We start from the raw sequence: 18433 nt of genomic DNA on the forward strand, positions 1-18433 counted from the left end.
TCGAGTCTAACTCTATCGTGTTTGCGTTTCTGCTGCGATGTTAATTAATTATACTTGAACTTGAACGAACTCTGCGATCTCTGTACACCGCGTTACGTTCTTTTATTTTTTCCTTTCGTGATTCCTGTCTGTGTTTGCGCGACAGATAACGCCAAAAATGTGACGTGTACTCGTGAAATTGTATGCGGGTTTGATAAACTCGACGTTGCAACTGGCGATCAGAGCCGAAAAAACATTCGAAAACACAGCCGGCAAAAATCGTGATCCTTCTGTTTGTCCAAATGTTTCCGCGTCATGATACGCACGGTATCGGTATTTATCGAGTAATCGTAGAAAAAGCCACGAAATCCCACTGATTAAGTGGTAATTCAAGTGGTTCTTATTACCTTGGTTTTCTAATGACATAATAAACGCACTTACCGTACGTTAAACGTTCAATAAAAAATTATCAATCCGTAGAAATTTCCACAACATACGATTGCTTATCAATATTTTTGTAAAACTTAACATTCGAATCTAACGTAATATCGAAAATCATTGCCAGTAAACAGTTGTACAATAAAAAAAAAATGAACTATTGTTAGCAAAATATATAACATAATCGTGTTTCAATTGTAAAATTCTACGACCTTTTCTTCCCTTTAGAGCGAATATAGAATTACAAAAACAACAACTATCTAAACTAAAAGCTTCACAGAATCATAATTTAAGAAGCGAAATAATCGATATCATAATCGTTTCCAACTGCTGAAAGTTCAACTGAAAGACGATGATCTCCCAAGTTTACACAGCACCTGCACCTTTCGCCTTTTACCTTTTAGAAAATCTCATCATCGAGGGTGAATGATCGCGCGTGCATGACTGGTCGTTAGAATTACTCGCCATAGAATTATTGATTTGGCAAGCAAGTGATTGCGGATTTTGTCGATACCACCTAACGACAAAATCCGCGATCACTTAGTTGCCAAGCCGGTACAATCGCGTAAAGGCGTATCAAAAGAAGGAGGAAATTTGAAAGCAATTTCAGCCGATGGGTAATATTTATCAAGTGTGTCAGCAACCGATGAACGCGCGTATTCGTCCTCTTGTACGCGTACGTGGCCATGTATCGATCCATCTCGACTCTCATTACCGAGCCCTTAGCGGTCGACTTAAATATTTACCGTCTGAAACGTTTACTTCGTGGCCGATTTTAATGATAGCACTGGATACTCGGCCTTTTCGCGTGTGTGTCGACATGTGCGTGTGTTTTGGTAGCAGCCCGCCAGTTTAATTATGCAGCGACCGCTTAATGAACTTCATGTAATGGCGTCGCATGGATTATCTGGGACCAACGTCGTCCACCAACAGTGGATTTTCATGTATCGGAAATCGTCTGATTCGGAATCTTATTCGTCCCTCGCTTCAAAGTTTCTTCAGAGTCAATGATTCGTACGAGTATCTACGTTTGTATATTGCTTACGTATTCTGATAATAAAATTAAGAAATTCTTACAATATACAGTCGACTGGTATGGCTTTTCATTATTATTATTATTATTATTATTATTATACGACGAATATATAATAAAATAAAGCGAAATGGAAAGTAGGAAATCTAATTTTCATACGAACACGAAATTGAACGTTTTAGCCTTAATTGAAATATCGCTTTAGTAAGCGATAGAGAAAAGAAAGCAGTAAACTATCGTCTAACAACGATAACTCGACGTGATAGATTAGTGGAGTGGACGGTGCAAGAATCTGCAATCGAAACTTTTTAATGCGAACACGACAATAAAATTCCTCGATATACTCATTTCGATATAAAGCGATGTTTCATCGGCTTTTGCCAGGCAAGAGGACAATTTCAATGAAAGTACATGTTAGGGTATGCAATTTACCATGATGTGCGTGTATCAACGAAGAAAGACCACCGCATGTATGTAAAACTTTAGCGATAACCTCCCTTAGATCGCTGCTTCCTGTTCTATGTCTTTCTTATATTTATTTTCAATTGCTTATATCGCTGGTTTGAGGGGAAACTTGCTCACCTATTGTCTATTCGAAAGAACTATAGCTATGTTATTTCTCTATCCAGACGTTTTCTTACTCTTCTTTTCCTTATTTTCTGTTTAAATTTCACAGCAATCAGAAAGAGATGTAACAATGTATGACGCGTAATGTATCGTAATTCGGCGCGTATTTTCTACTTTATAACTCGAGTATCATTGAGAATAATTCTATTCTTTTAATGTTCTCTAAATTCTACTTTTCCTCCTACTATTTCTACTATTCCAATTCTACCTTTTAATTCTTTCCTAATTCTTTTAATTCTACCTTTTAATCCTTTCTTTTTTAATTTAATCGTCAATTTCTATTGGCAAAAAGTGGATATTATTTTTATTATCCAAATAATCTCGCCAATTTCGAATAGAAAGATTTAAACAAAATGTAACTTTGCTTCATCGTAAAATGTATATGGCAATATTACTTAAAATTGCTCAGGTATAACGCAAATGAGATTATTACAACGACCATAGGAGAAACGACGCTGAGAACGTTTTATATTTGTTGTATTTTGTTGAGAATTAAATGTGAAATAAAATTTCAAACGTGTTGTCGCGAAGAGGTAAGAACAGGGTTGATACTGTGACGACGAGGCGTGTCGTATCTCCCACAGGAATTATTTATACGGCAAAGTTTCGCTATAGAAAAGTCCGGCAAACAATTTACAAACTGCGTGTAACCACTGTTCAGCCCGGGTTTCTACTTATTACCCAAAGGATTATTACAGTGCTGCCGTATTTTAGAGTACAATTTGTTCTTCGAGTTCAACGAATCTTTCCTCACGATTCATTTATGCCCTCCGGTAGTCGTCGTCGAATATCCTTTACCCTAGTCTTATATCATGCCGGTGAATTGTATGAGATTATATATCTTTCTCCTCAACGATAGCAAAAACGAAAAACAGACATCGAGAAGCGTATGAATTTTAAACCGGTTAGTTAATATTCTCCATGATATAAAAGTTTGGTTGTTCGAACGGTTGTAACGATTAGACCGGAGATGTTTATGCAAATATACTAGGTGGCTCTGTAGAAAATTGGCAACGAAGTAGAGATGGAATATAATCTGGATGGAACGTGTTTTCGCTTCAGCAAAATTTCAAATCTCTTCTTTAGACTCAAAAGTATATTTTATATAAAATTAGCTTAGTTAGTGACATAGTTATTTTATAAAACTCGATTAATTTACTTGCAAAGGTGTACAAACATATTGTACAAATTACCAGGTGAACGTTATCGTCTAATTTGATGCTATTAATTATTATAAAAAATGAAATAACGCAGTGTAGAATACTAAATACGAATATGAAAGGTAAAAGAAGCATTGTGTACATGGAAATGGAACGTGTTTTGGCTGCAGAAAATTTCAAATCTCTTAGACTCAGTAGCATATTTTATATAAAATTAGTTTTGTTAGTTATTATTATAAAACTCGATTAATTTACTTGCAAAGGTGTACAAACATATTGTACAAATTACCAGGTGAACGTTATCGTCTAATTTGATGCTATTAATTATTATAAAAAATGAAATAACACAGTATAGGATACTAAATATGAATATGGAATGTAAAAGAAGCATTGTGTACATGGTACTAATTTGCAATGTGCTTATTGTAGATTTCGCGTATTTGAACTTATATCCTATATTTTATTCCTACATTGTGGCATACATTAAAACATACAGATAAGTGGAGTCATTAATCACATATCATTCTTTATGATAAACGATCTAGTTTCTATAATTTCTTTTGTATAATCAGCCAGTACTTCGCGACTTCCATTTACAATTTTCGTCGCATTATACCGACCGTTATTAATAGCAACAATTAAATACTGATACTAGTCCAAACGTGACACATAACGATAACGTGCTACACGTGTAACAAAACATAACATTAGGTGTCCGTCTCTTTAGCGACTAATCAACAAGTTAAATCGCAAAAACGAAAAAGCTAAATAATATTCAGAAAGAAACCGTAGCTTGGTCGGCTGTTATCTGACGTTTAAATCGCTTTACTTTCCGCCGATCCATTAAAATTCGATGCTCGTTCGTCCACGCGGTGTTCTTATAATTCCCCAGCAATTAAGCGCAATTATCCGTCAAGGTTGCTTTTATCGGAACGCTACGAGAAGCCAATACACGTTGAAAAGTCTGCCGTACGTACGCTACTAAGTTCCAACACTTTGATCACGTATTATTATTACTAAAATATAGAAATTAATGTACACGGTATGTAATGTATACGGTATGAATAAATTAATGAGAAAATAGCGAGTAGACAACGAGTTCATATTTTTGCGAACGCAGTTACGAAACGAAAGCTAAACAGAGATTTATTTGAAATTGCCAAGCTTACACAGTCTGTTTCGAATTTTCTTGTCGTTCTATGGAACCCACAACTTTGAAATTACTTACCGAAATAATTCAGCGATTCGTAGGAAAAGAAAAAGGGGAAGGAGGACGCAAAGAAAACATTGCAAGTGTGCGGTGCACATGTCTCGGTGTTATGCATTACGCAATAACTCTGTACATATTTCACCCACCCGTTAATTATGTGGCATTTTCCAATGACAGACGAGTTTTGTTTCCAACTAGGAAATTGGAGATAGGAATATTCCAAAGTATAATGAATTGGAATAAGGAGTTACTTTTAATTCCATGTACAAACACAGAGACAGAACAAAGAAATTTTATAACGCTTTCGAATGTATCGATCAAACGATATATTTGTACAACGAGTGGAGGTATCTTTCAAATCTGAAAATGTACCATTGTTAAATAACGTTTATTCCGTTAGTTCTCGTCGTGTCTTTATAAGCGATAAATTATTGTATCGTATCGTAGGCAGTCTATTCGTAGCAATCGAAGATTTCTAGTTCTCACAGGCTACGTGTATCTTGAGAAACGATCGGTTTTTTAGTTTTTAGATCAAAATAAGAAGCTCTGATCGTAATCTCTTCTTTGTTATGACCAAACAATACGATACAATAATGCCGAGAAAAAAGCCAGTCTCGTCTAGTCCAGTAAATTACTTTGAAGATTTTTTAGATAAATTAAAATTATGACAAATTAGTCAATTTTTGCACGTTTTTGAAGTATAGGCCAATTCACGATACACTGCGTACGTAGTATGTATTTTACGCGTATATATGCTACTACAACCGAGAACTGGATAACATAAGTTGTCATTGATAAAACTAGCGATAATTAAAACCGTAAATGTATTATGTGCCACCTTGTAGATTATCGCCATTATGTTCGAGTATATAGTAGAGTAATGTTATATGCGTGAAAATAAGCACATATAGCTGTTTTAAACGCAATTAAAAAAAAAGACTAACAATAATAACCAGTGTTGGTTCATAAAATATCGAATATACATTAAATAACTTCTGTAAATATTATAATAAAATGAATTTTACCTAACATTATTTGACGTTTCATACTCTCAGTTCTAAGTACTCCAATTAAAATGAAATTAACTAAAAGGAAAAATTATGCTATCAATATTTTATGTACCTATTTACAGAAACCTAATCGATATTTCGCGTTTCATAATTTTGCGTGTAATCTGGTTTTCCCACTGATATTCTAAAATGCTATTCGAATGATAATTACGGCAGTTAAAAGAAACAAATCAACTAGAATTTATACTTACGTTTATTTAATGTGCCATATATTTATTTGAATAGGGAAATGGTAACGAGGAAACACGAATTGCTCGTTTCTATCCATAAATTCTATTCGCTTGATATCTCGCAACGCAAAACTCAGCTTTCTATAAAATCGTTATCAAAGAAATTTTCTCGAAACATTCCGACAAAGCAACGAACACGGTACACGAATGATTTGAAATAACGTTGCAAAAATGTATTAGAACGCGTGTTACGTAAACTCCATAACGAAGTACTCTTTAGAAAGTTTAACAGTCAGGATTCCACATCTTCGATCAATATGCATAAAAGTGCAAAATCACATGGACGTTCGCAGTCTATTCGCCAACAATAAATTCAATGTCCGTCTGAACCACTTGGAACGTTAAAGCGGTAAAGCAACCATCGTAAATTCTCCGTTGTTTTCTTAACGATGAATCAATAGGAAGAAATCGCGACGAGGGGCGATTAAATTTGTATCAGTAGTTGTTCCGTGAAACGAGGGCAGAATCGTTTACGCGAATGGATAAAAGGTGTCTGGAGGTACACGTCGAACCCTTACGACGCCCAACGCTAATTAAAAAGGGACACGGCGATCCTCGTGGTCGGCCACGTGGCTAACCGGAAACTCCCCGATCCGTGACAAGCAGCACGTTTCCCATCACTCGTATATCTCCTTCCGGTCGTTCGAATCGGAAAACGCGATTAAATCGTCCCTAAAATGTTCCCCTCGCGACCGATCAAGATTTCTTCTTAGATTAAATTGGTTGTTTCCTTTTATTTATGCATCTTTCAATCTACATTACTACGTAATATCGTTTCGTCAGGAATAGACGTACAGTGGCTACAAAAAATATTGAATACGTTCTATTCGGCCTCGCAGCCGAGAATCGCACGTTTTTTTTTACAAATATCTATATTTACAAAGCTATCTTATCCGTGCACTTTGTATCATTCACTCTCTCTTTCCCTCCTATTCGACTTACTCTATCGGCTAATTATCCTACTTGTTTCAACCTTCTTTCCTCGCTAAAACTTTCTTTAGTCCGCTTATCCCATATCTTTCTCTTCGCTTTTGCTCTTTTGTTTTGCACCCCCTCGAGCTATTCTACGATCTTTCTACCCTACCTTTCGCCTGCTACGTCTTCCAACCCTGACATCTTTTACGTTTTCCTCTGCCCTGTGTCTCGCTAAATGCTCTAGGTTCCCGAATTTATCCCATGATTCGTCCCGATCTATCCTGATCTCAGGCTACACCTTGCTCTTTTCAATAGCTGTCCCAATTTTTCAAATTTCCACGTCTTTTGACTTTTTCCTCTCTTTTCTTAGATGTTGGGTTGGCAACTAAGTGATTGCGGATTTTGTCAATACCATCTAATGACAAAATCCGTAATCATTTAGTTGCCAGTCCAATATTTTCCCAGTCTTATTGCTCGGGGCTATAAAAAGTATTTGCACGCCATTGAATTTGATACAATATCTAAATAGCAGTTAATTTGGTCCAAATATATCAAATTCCATATCAGTTATTATCATTTTGAGATAAAAAGACGCTTCAATGGAAAATAAGGTACGTGCAAGTAGCTTTTAGAGCCACTGTACGTGCTGCTTGGTATAATTTTCTTTATTGTGCCTTTGAAACGATGAATTCGATTAAGCGAAAATTACGAGCACTGCAACACGAACAACATACGTTGAAAATCGAAGTGAAAAGCTTTCCACTATATTCTTTAATATCTGAACACACGAATACTATCGTTTGGTTTATCATTTATCTTTCTTACGAACGATGAATTTCCTACTTCGAACAGTTGCATATTTTATACAAATTTCATAAAATAGTCGAGCAACGAAACGTCCAGATAATTGTTCCATTCGCAATTTATCTTCTTCGATAAATTATGTATAAATAATTGTCGATATATCACGGAGGGCTATAACAGCGGTGTATGCTTAATGCATTATTGTATTAGCGATTTCTTGAGAATGTGTTCGTACATCTTCATGAATATGATTCGAGTATTCTATTAGACAAATAACAAATGTGTTCAGGGTCGGTTCTAAAGTCCATTAAAGTCTGCTCGTGACGAATATTATAGACACATTTATGTATCTTATTTCCTACTACATTAACATGATAATTCAAGAAATAATCGTGAAACGTCTAATGAAAAAAATCTTTTGTTTAATATCTGTTATTTTTCATTCGTATACGTCCTATATAATTATTATTTATTTATATTCTTATAGATCCTTTTCAAATCTTCGATAAGTTTTTACATTTCATTATTTTCACATTTAATATAAAAACGTTTATCTCGATACGAAACTTTGAAATGTTTGTTTCTTAAACTTTTATTCAGAGAGTTTCTTTCTCGATAAAAGAAATCCAAGTCATCGTGTTTTTTAAAAACGACATCGTATCATCGGACTCGTACTATTCGTCATTTGAAAAGCTATTTACCATCGAAACGATGAATTTTTTAAGATTAACGTCGTACCAAGTGTGCGCTGAATTAACTGTCCAAGTTTATTTTGTCCTTCCTGAAAGGTTTAAAAAATATTTCCAGAGATAACCGTTTCAATTCACGAGGGAACGGTATATCTATGCTTTGCATGACACGTCACGATGGGATATCCATATAATTTCCATTTTAAAATATACGTCGATTATTTGTCGATATGTGCCTCGTGTTTCATTGCAACTACTTGGCACACATATTTCACCACAGCGTCGTTTCAATTAACATCGACAGGGTTAGGTTAATGTTCCATCATTAATAAAATTCAATTACAACTTAATATCGAACAAATATGTAAGAATTGCATAATTTTCTATGCCTAACGATCCTGTTTCATTCTACTTTCGAACAAACCGTAACTTCTATCGTGATCAATTCGCAATAGCGAAGTATACGATGACCATGCGTGATTCACAGGCATATGACACTCAGGAAGCGTCGGCGATAGGCCCGTGCATAGGTGCACGCGTAAACAGTATGTATATTAGAGCGTAAAAGAGGGACGAGGACGTATGTATCATCGTGGTTGGCCGAGGATGCGTTCTATCACACGTGCATATACATATAGTGCGCATTAACATGCACGCGTCGCGTCGATCAAAAAGGCGCGGTCTATAGGACGAGCCACGACACCGGCTTTTTCGGTATCGTTACACCCAGTGAACGTGCATGCCACGTATTCGACGTGATAAGCGTAATTTCGTTTCGTCGACGACAGCTACGTTACCTGTTCGACGGAAATCCAATGGACGATGGTCGATTAAAGAAAAGTAATATTAGTTCGGTGTATGTGAAAAATACATTCGGTTTTCGAAAATTTGCGATTAGTTCGTGGTCTTCTTTGACAATTTAAATAGTTTGTTATATTTTTTGGTGTTCTTCGAGGCTCGATTAATTTGTAATAAAGCGTTGAAACACGAAACATATTGTTTGAAAAATATATTGAGACAAAGAATATATTGAAAATATCGGATCGAAATTAGAACTCTGTTCGCGTTACATATCGCTATCGTTTCGAGTCGTTGATCCGGTTCGCCTCGAATAAATCAACAGGGAAAATGGTAAAAAATTTAGGAAAATCGATTCGACGTGAACAATTTCACGAAAGGTGTCGTTTCGACGTGAAAAACGTAGCGTTGACGGGACGAATTTGTGTTATATCGATATCGTTTCGAGTCGTTGATCCGGTTCGCCTCGAATAAATCAACAGGGAAAATGGTAAAAAATTTAGGAAAATCGATTCGACGTGAACAATTTCACGAAAGGTGTCGTTTCGACGTGAAAAACGTGACGAGACGAATTGTATGAAAAAAAAAGAATGAAAATTTATAGTATCGGGGGCAAAGGTATCATCGCGATATGAATTTGGTGAAAGTAACGAGGGGCAGAAAAGTTGAAAAAAGTTGAGGAGTTTCGTTCCAATGGGAATTTCACGAGGTAACAAGTGACGAGACAGTGGTGAGCTTGACAAAGTTGCGAACTCTAGTTGCCATGTCTCCGACATGTTGCAACGTATATTTGCAGTTTTCGACGATCGTAACGATGGTCAGCTGAATAATGGAAGCGAGCGAACATATTAGAAGCGGCACGAGTCGCGTGAATAATTGAAAAACAAACGTCAAAGTTTCTTCAATTACAAAACTAGTTGCGCTTGCAGACGCGCCAACGCGAGAGGAACTTTCTCTGAAATATGTTTTTTTATGTCGTTGACGGCAACTGTTTCATCGATTGGCAACGATACTGCTGGAAAAATTCAATATTTTATTCGAAGACTACGCAGCAAGAATCATAGACAGACTTTATGAAGAGATTACGATCACATTCTCTACTTTTTATTTTACAGAGTAACAGTTTATCAAAATTGTCGCTCTATTTCATTTTAAACCTAAACGCTTGTATTTCCAGCTGCTTTGTAATTTAAAAAAATATTTCCTCTCCTTCCAGTAGATATTAAAGTATTGTTTGTCTTAACGATTATACTTTTGTCCTCAAACGATCCCATTTTTAACAATTAAAATATTTAAGTCGTAAATGAGTCGACTTTTTCATTTTATAACGTCCAGTTAGTGAAGTTATAGTTAAGACCGATTATAGTCAAAAATAAAAAGGCTCTTTTGATGCTACACTGTATCGAATATCAACAGTGTATCGAAACATAAAATTACTTCACGGTAAATCTGATTCACCATATTTTCCCCTATGGTCGTTGTACACTTTAAGAGCTTAAGTAATAATTTAATTACGAGACTCACCGGTATGAATGTAAGTGTGCTTCTTCATGTCTGATTTCTGATGAAACCTCTTGCCGCAATATTGACAGGGATACGGTCTGGTGTCAGAGTGTATTAAAAGATGAGTGCTGAGAGTGCTCGAACGTTTGAAGGCTTTCCCACATTGTTTACACTGTAACAGAATAAAAGGGTATCTTAGAAAGTCGAACCAAGTCTAATAACTATTGACTAGGTATCATATTCTTCGTCATATTCTTCATGCGTTTGTTTCAACTTTCTTATCATAAAAATACACTTTGCATAGTATCATATTCGTTGAATATTTTAAAACGTTTTACTGTAAAACACGTCTCAAATTGATGTAAAATTTACCCTGATCTCTGTGCTTTTAGACTCGCGATGCCTTAAACTGAACTTTCATAACATTTCTAGTATTGGGTTGGCAACTAAGCGATTGCGGATTTTGTCAATACCACCCAATGATAAAATCCGCAGTCACTTAGTTGCCATCCTAATAAATCAATTCGCGAGAAGTTCATTTTCTCAGTGAAATTATTTCACCACTTTTTCTTTCTACCTCGCAAATTATCGTTCAACCAAGTGAAAAATCAACGAAATAATATTCGCTGGTGATTGATATAAGATTCGCGAAAACTGAAACGTAGTCTAAAGGAATTACAGTAGAAACAAAGGAGGAAGGAAAATGCGTAATTGATTACTGTTGAACGACGAAGATAAACGAACGATTCGACCTGGAGAAATCGAAATCGGTATAGATGATGAAAAATGTGGAAGGAAGAAGGCGGACGACGTCGAGCCGGCAGGCGCACCTGTGTTCACGGAGCCTCGGTTTTTCTCCTCGGGCTTATTGTCACATGGGCGCCAGTCCTGACAATGCTGTCGACCTAGGCGTGTCTCTTTTCACGATACACGCGTAGGTACATGCGTGGAATCGCGTACGAAACCGCTACAGCGGGATATTATTACGAGCGTGCACCGGTACCGGTAGAGAGCTACGACTACGCATGATTCACATCCCTCACCGATCAATAATAAGGAACGATATTACGATATTAACTTGTCGCGATGTTCCAGCTCGTTCAATTCTTTTCACGTGCCCTTACGTCGTTTGGGTATTTAAGAAGTTGCGGAAACACTTGTCCACTTGTGATACGTAATTTTCTTTCAACCCTTCAATTTCAGATTATAATTTCGATCGCGACACACGATGGCAAATTTTCTTCGTTTTCTTTTCTCCTATCGGTATACTTGATATCGGTATACGTATATCGACAGAAATGGAGTTACTCGAAATAATTGATCTTCTACGATATCCATTTTACATAATTTCACATGCATGCCAATTTCGCTGCTCGTTTTATGAAACTGAATGCTCTCGCAGAATTTCGAATGCTTTCTTGCGATCAAGTAGCAGCAGAATGCAGCTTACGATGCGCCGCTTGCTGCATTTGGACGACACCGAAGAAGTTCACCGAAACTCGTTCGCGTGCCCCTCTGGGAGACCGTAGAACGTGTAATGGCTTCCGAAGAGCTTATAAATCGTCGGTTTCGAGGTTTCCCCGAACAAGTATCGACCGTGGCAAAAAAACGTCCCGTGTCTTCTTTGATCTCATTTTCTTTCTGGAACGCTTAATGCGCGATCAAAACGACCTCGAGCATGACGTTCAACGACGTCACGAGAACTCATTCTTCTTCTGTTTAAAATACAGCAGGTTTTTCGTTAGTCTCGATGACAAAAGAATTACGAGAATTTGTTTCTCTCTTTCTTTACGGTTTGCCAAATGCTTTACATACGCGATTTACTAAAAAAAAAAAAAGCTGGATGAAACGATTAAAAACATTATTTTGTTTATTTATTATCGTATCTTTCTACTTTCTACGTATTGCGTTAGTATTTAATCGTTATCATTGCATCTATTACAGTATCTGTTAAAGCTTCTATCTATTAAAATTGCTTGTAGCTTTCAAATAAATTTTTTCAAAGATTAAAACACATGCAAAGTGTCCATTAATCATCTTGAATAAGAAGATGGATCAGCGATGATATTTTCCCCCCTAGTATAGCAGCTTCGAATAGTCGTGTGTATTTTTTCTTTCGCAACGACTTGTATTTTAAAAAAATATTCTTTGTTATTTTAATCTTCATTCTCTATGGAAATAAATATCTTAGGCATCGAAATCAAATTTCAAGTTAGCATTTAGCAATTTTTCTTGAGGATATTCGATAGAATATCGTTAAAAAGCAAGATTGTTATCTCGCTTGTCCCACCGTATCTTCATATACAGAATTTTTACGTTTACGTTCGCCTCTTCTATCATTCAGCTTTAAATAACATTAAATTAAATAAAATACCTGATAAGATCCAGTGTTATCGGGCGTATAAAATTTAACGTCGTACAATTTTTGTGCCTTCGTACCGAATTAAGCAGTTAAGACATAACTTTTAATGCCCGAAAAATAAAGTACGAAACTCTTGTAATAAGTATCATGGTCTGGGCTGTTGCTGTACAATTTCCAACGATATCTTCGAACAATATACGGAATCTGCGTTCTCGTACATAACGGTATAACACGTCGAATGACTGCAGTCGAAATATCGCGGGATGTTTGTAAGCGAGGTATTAAATTCAGGTCAAAATGTGCCGCTTACAAAGATTGAGAAAAATGGTTAACCGCTGGTTCCGTTCATTCGTTTTTATTCATCGCCGACTGATTGCGTTGTATACTTACGTATACGTGTAACATTATTTCTTAACATTGTCGAAACGTTGTAGTACAGTAGAAATGGATACGGTACACGATAGTGGTACAGCGGAAAATGATCGTTTGCGCGAAACATCTTGCAACAAGATCGAAGAGAAACTAGAAAATTCTTAGGGGATAGGAAATCAACGACAATTTTCTGCACCATTACCTCGCACGAACATAAAATCCTCGCCGATTAACGGCTTCTCTAATAGCCCGAGTGAATTACAAACAGGAGATCCCAATTCCTACGAACTGGATTGCACACGAAATGTCAAAGTTTCATGAAAGACAGAAAGTGTCTGATGAATTTTAAGCAATGAACAGCAGTTTGAAAGATTCTAGTTGTTACGGATCAGGATTCGAAGTCAGAGAATCCTATGATTCACAGCTGGAGCTACGACTGGAACTTTGAAAGCTTGGCAAGCTTATTGTAAAAACACTGTCCCCTTCGTCGGTGAGTCGATGAGCCGGTGAATTCTGGCTGCTCGTATCATCCCTTCGATTTTCGTATTTGCATACGTTCGAGGTGAAATCCATGGGAGTCACGCAATGGTAGGCTGAACGGTGGCGCAAGTGCCCTAAAGTGCACCGTGACATGACGTGGCGAAGAAGCGGGTCAAGCGTTTGACGAATGTCGGAACTCGACAAAAGGCGGCGGTGAAATTACGGCTGATTGAATGGAAGTAGAAACTCGCTTGGCCGCAGTTTTACGCGCGACACGTAACAGCCACCGGACATATTAGGATATCTGGGGCACACGCGCGTCATACGATCCTGATTCTCAGCGAAAAAAGGCCCGCCCTGACAGCGCCGCGTCGCGAAACCGAGCTCGCCGTCAAAATTTTTCCCAAACCGCATCGTTTTCTTTTCGTCGGAAATTCGACAGGGTTCCACGACACGGAAACCGCACGCTCCACACTTGCATTCATTCTCCTTTCCACGACTCCAGTAAAACACGAAACGAGGTATTCAGGAGAATATGTACACATTTCCACCGTGGACTTTCACGCGAATTCGTATTTTTCAAAGTACTGTAGTATCGTGGACGAGAGGTCTGAGTGCTATCAGGCGAACTATAAACAATGGGTTGAGGAACAAGTGCGTGGTGCGGCTGAGACGAAAGACAAAGGGATGTTAAGGGACAAAGACGAATTAATAGTCGGTGTTAGTTGAGAAGCCAGAGATTGTGAGTTGAGAAGTCAGAGAGTGCGAATTGCGTTGTCGAGAGAGTGTGGTCCGCGTGAGAGAGAGCGTTGGATCCGTGGTGACGAGACTTGCCAATTAACCATCTAATTGTCTCAATTATAATACGTTATTGTGATTAGTTGACGTTAAACAACCATCGTTTTCTGTTTAACCAACGTCTGTTTAATCCATTTATTGTAAATAAATTAATTGTAGTAAAGATCCTACAGTACATTATTGGGAAGTGGAAGCTCGGTAGAAAATCCTTTTGCCTATCGAGTAGGATAGAAAGCAGCGTACTTTCGCTATTTTACGTAATTTTCCCTATTACGTTGCATTCTGTGAAATTTCCAAATTTCTCACAGATGCGTGAGAATTCGCGCTCCGGTTATTATATAAGGCGCTGCTCGAAATTGGAATATGGCCACTAAAAACGGGTTTATTGTGTAGCTATCGACGATGTAAATAAAACGAAATGTAAATTCGTCGAGCTCTGTTCCACTCACAATCAGTCGCACTACAAAAGCGAAAGCTAAACAGGGATTTGATATCTTTGTGGATATTTTGTGGTCCTGTGTAGTGTATTAAATATCGTTCGAGATGAAAGGAAATTGCTCGCGTATAATCTAATACCTTTGGTATTAATCTTCCAACTACTATTTTGAAAAAAATGTGATCTTATCGTTGTATGAAATTCCGATAATATTTATAACGAAGATAATAGGAGCATAATGGTAAAAATATTGCGTCTGAACGAATTGATAGATTCGATGAGAAAAATTGAGAATAGAAATTGTTAATAATATAGCGAATTACAGTTATAGAAGATATAAAATGAAAAGTTGTTGTTGCATAATCGTTACATAAAGTATAATATAGTAAGTATAATATACAGGGTGGTTGGTAACTGGTGGTACAAGCAGGAAGAGGGTGAAAAAGAAGTCGAAAATATAGAATAAAAATTTTTTTTTTAATTTTTCCATCGAGACAACGATCTACAGTGAGATCCGTTATAACGTACCGCACGCGTACCGAGCGAAAATTCAAAGTCGATTTTCTCGAAAACAAAGCCTCGAACGAAAGATTTTTATTCTATATTTTTTTATTCTATATTTTCGACTTCTTTTTTTATTCTATATTTTCGACTTCTTTTTTTGCCTAGAATCACCCCCTTTCCGCTTGTACCACCAATTACCAACCACCCTGTATACTAAAATAGCACAACATGCATATATAATTTCATTGATTTATCGATCGACTCAATGGAAAAGATAAATGAGACATGAAAACTGATTTATAATATTCTTGCGATAAATTTATGATCATTTCGATGGTAAAGGGAAGAGAAATTCGTAACTATACTTTTTCATTTCTTGTTCCTCGTCATTCTAAATGTTGCAAATACGATTATGCAACCGGAATGATGCTTCAAAGGTTGTGGCGCGATAAAACACATTTTCATTTCAGCTAGCACAAAAGCAACAGAATCTACCAGAAGAAAAATGACTCCTTACAGAGATGCGTGACAAGATTATTATACAAGCGAATATACAGGTAAGCAACGCAGGGAGTGACAATATTGATAGAGATATAAATTCAAGCGGAAAAGGACTGTCAACAATGTTGTCCTCGCAGTTGTATTTTAAAAACGTCGTTTCAAGTGAAAAATGGAAAAATTATCTATATGCAATAAAATATATCCGATTATTTCTTACGTATTTCAATTATACACTTTGCTGGACAAGCGTTCCTCGACTTGTAGAAAAATTGTTTCTTCCGTGTGAAAACGTTATAAAAGTATCTTGATGTTTAGAAACGTCGTTTCAAGTGAAAAATGGAAAAATTATCTATATGCAATAAAATATATCCGATTATTTCTTACGTATTTCAATTATACACTTTGCTGGATAAGCGTTCCTCGACTTGTAGAAAAATTGTTTCTTCCATGTGAAAACGTTATAAAAGTGTCTTGATGTTTAGAAACGTCGTTTGAAGTGAAAAATGGAAAAATTATCTATATGCAATAAAATATATCCGATTATTTCTTACGTATTTCAATTATACACTTTGCTGGACAAGCGTTCCTCGACTTGTAGAAAAATTGTTTCTTCCGTGTGAAAACGTTATAAAAGTATCTTGATGTTTAGAAACGTCGTTTCAAGTGAAAAATGGAAAAATTATCTATATGCAATAAAATATATCCGATTATTTCTTACGTATTTCAATTATACACTTTGCTGGACAAGCGTTCCTCGACTTGTAGAAAAATTGTTTCTTCCAAGTGAAAACGTTATAAAAGTATCTTGATATTTAAAAAAATCATCCATCTAACGTAACTCCTGGAAATTTTGTACATTCGCAAAATACGAATACTAAACACAATTGAACATTTAATATTAAAACACCTTGCAGAAAGAAAAGTGAAAAAAAGGAAGCAAAAGAGAAAGAATGGAACAACGTGAAAAGGAATGAAAAAACGGATAAATCTAGATAAAATCTTGGAAAAATTGACGCTATTCGAGTAGATGTCTGGTTGACCGTGATTTTGTTTACGAGCTGGAGAGTATCGAACCTCGGAGAAAGCCTATTTACGAAGCTCGTAAAAGAATACACAAAAAAGCGAATATTTGTTTTTGACGATCAACCGAGTGTTCAAGAAGAAAACACGGTGGTCGTGTAGAGATTTCCTAGAGCGATACTCGTCGTGTTCTCTGAAAAACATTTCACCACCTTACTGTTTGACGACGATTCGAGTTAACTCCATCAGGTGATATTGTCCTTTTTCCATTTTCTCTATTGATTTCTTTGGGACAAAGGTACCGTTCCGAATAATCTTTGAATCGTTCAATTAATTTTAATTTAACATCGTTTTAACTTGGAATTAATATTCCGATTGAACGTATAAGACATCTGGATCGAAGAAGCAACTAGAATCTGATAATAATTTACAAAAAGATTTGGATCTGCTTCTTTCTTATTTCACTTTCTCATTGGTTAATTGCTTTAGATGAAAAATACCCGACTTGTTAATTTAGAACTAGATGTCTGTTAGGAAAACAAAATTTGCAAAACAACCAACTATATTTCTTCCTATATATGTATCTTTCCTCGAATTTCTCTTCTTCAAGATTTAAAAAAAGAAAGACGTTTTGACATAGAAAACTCACTTGGAATGTCCTTTCCGAAGAGGAGGGTGGTGTCAACGGTGAATGATGGATTTGTCGAGTGATTACAGGCGTCGAGGATGGACTCCTGGATGATAGTATCCTGGTTTCTTTCGCTTCCCTCTCGCAGACTGTTCCCGGTGACCAAATTTCACTCTTTCGGTTCATGGTGGACGAAACGTCGTTAGGTTTGGTACTTAAATTTAGCGGCGCCTCCTCCTCTGAAAATTATGTTGCAAAAATCTTTTATTTTGTATAATAACTCTAGCAGAGTCGATTCTTGGATAGAAATTTCTTTCAAATAATTTAAAGAAACTCTTGCTTCCAATAATATCATTATAATTATTCAATTATAATTCGATTAATCATTACAATTATATTATAATTCAATTAATCGTTACAACTATATTATAATTACAATATCATCGTAATTACAAATTTTCGGTAAGTTTCCGCCAAGTTTAAAATAGAAATATAAATCTCTATATACGCAAATTATAAAACATATAATCTGAAGCTTCTAAATCTAGAAAGTAATAGAACCAATCACTTTTTAGCCCAATACAGCGAAATAGTCAAAGAATATTATACTTCATTTTGTTCGAATCACAGACAAGTCGTAAGATATTCTTCAATTTGTTTGACGAGGATTCCAAGCTAACGCTTGTCACCCGCATATATCACGAAAGTACCCTAGCGTCGTAGGTACACAAACAACGAATACGAACCTAATTCGTTATCGTTCACCAGACTGCGCAGAAACGTTTACGTGGCATAATCAACGACAATTATCGGAACGTTATACATTACCGAAAGGGATTCGTGATAATTAGTTTAATAACAGGTTCTCTCTTTGTT

General features: G+C 36.3%; 1 protein-coding gene across 2 annotated transcripts in view; it reads right to left on the minus strand.

Moving 5' to 3' along the window:
- Positions 1 to 18433, minus strand: part of LOC100747419 (zinc finger protein 628) — a 34277-nt gene that overhangs the window by 7214 nt on the left and 8630 nt on the right. For both annotated transcript variants that reach the window (XM_024370471.2, XM_003492557.4), the window contains 2 exons: positions 17579 to 17796; positions 10478 to 10628 (listed from right to left, as the gene is read on the minus strand). In XM_024370471.2, coding sequence (XP_024226239.1) covers positions 10478 to 10628; positions 17579 to 17796 — 369 coding nt within the window. The remainder of the gene's footprint in view (positions 1 to 10477; positions 10629 to 17578; positions 17797 to 18433) is intronic.

The sequence above is a fragment of the Bombus impatiens genome, unplaced genomic scaffold, assembly GCF_000188095.3.
Source record: "Bombus impatiens unplaced genomic scaffold, BIMP_2.2 scf_0765, whole genome shotgun sequence".
Taxonomy (NCBI): domain Eukaryota; kingdom Metazoa; phylum Arthropoda; class Insecta; order Hymenoptera; family Apidae; genus Bombus; species Bombus impatiens.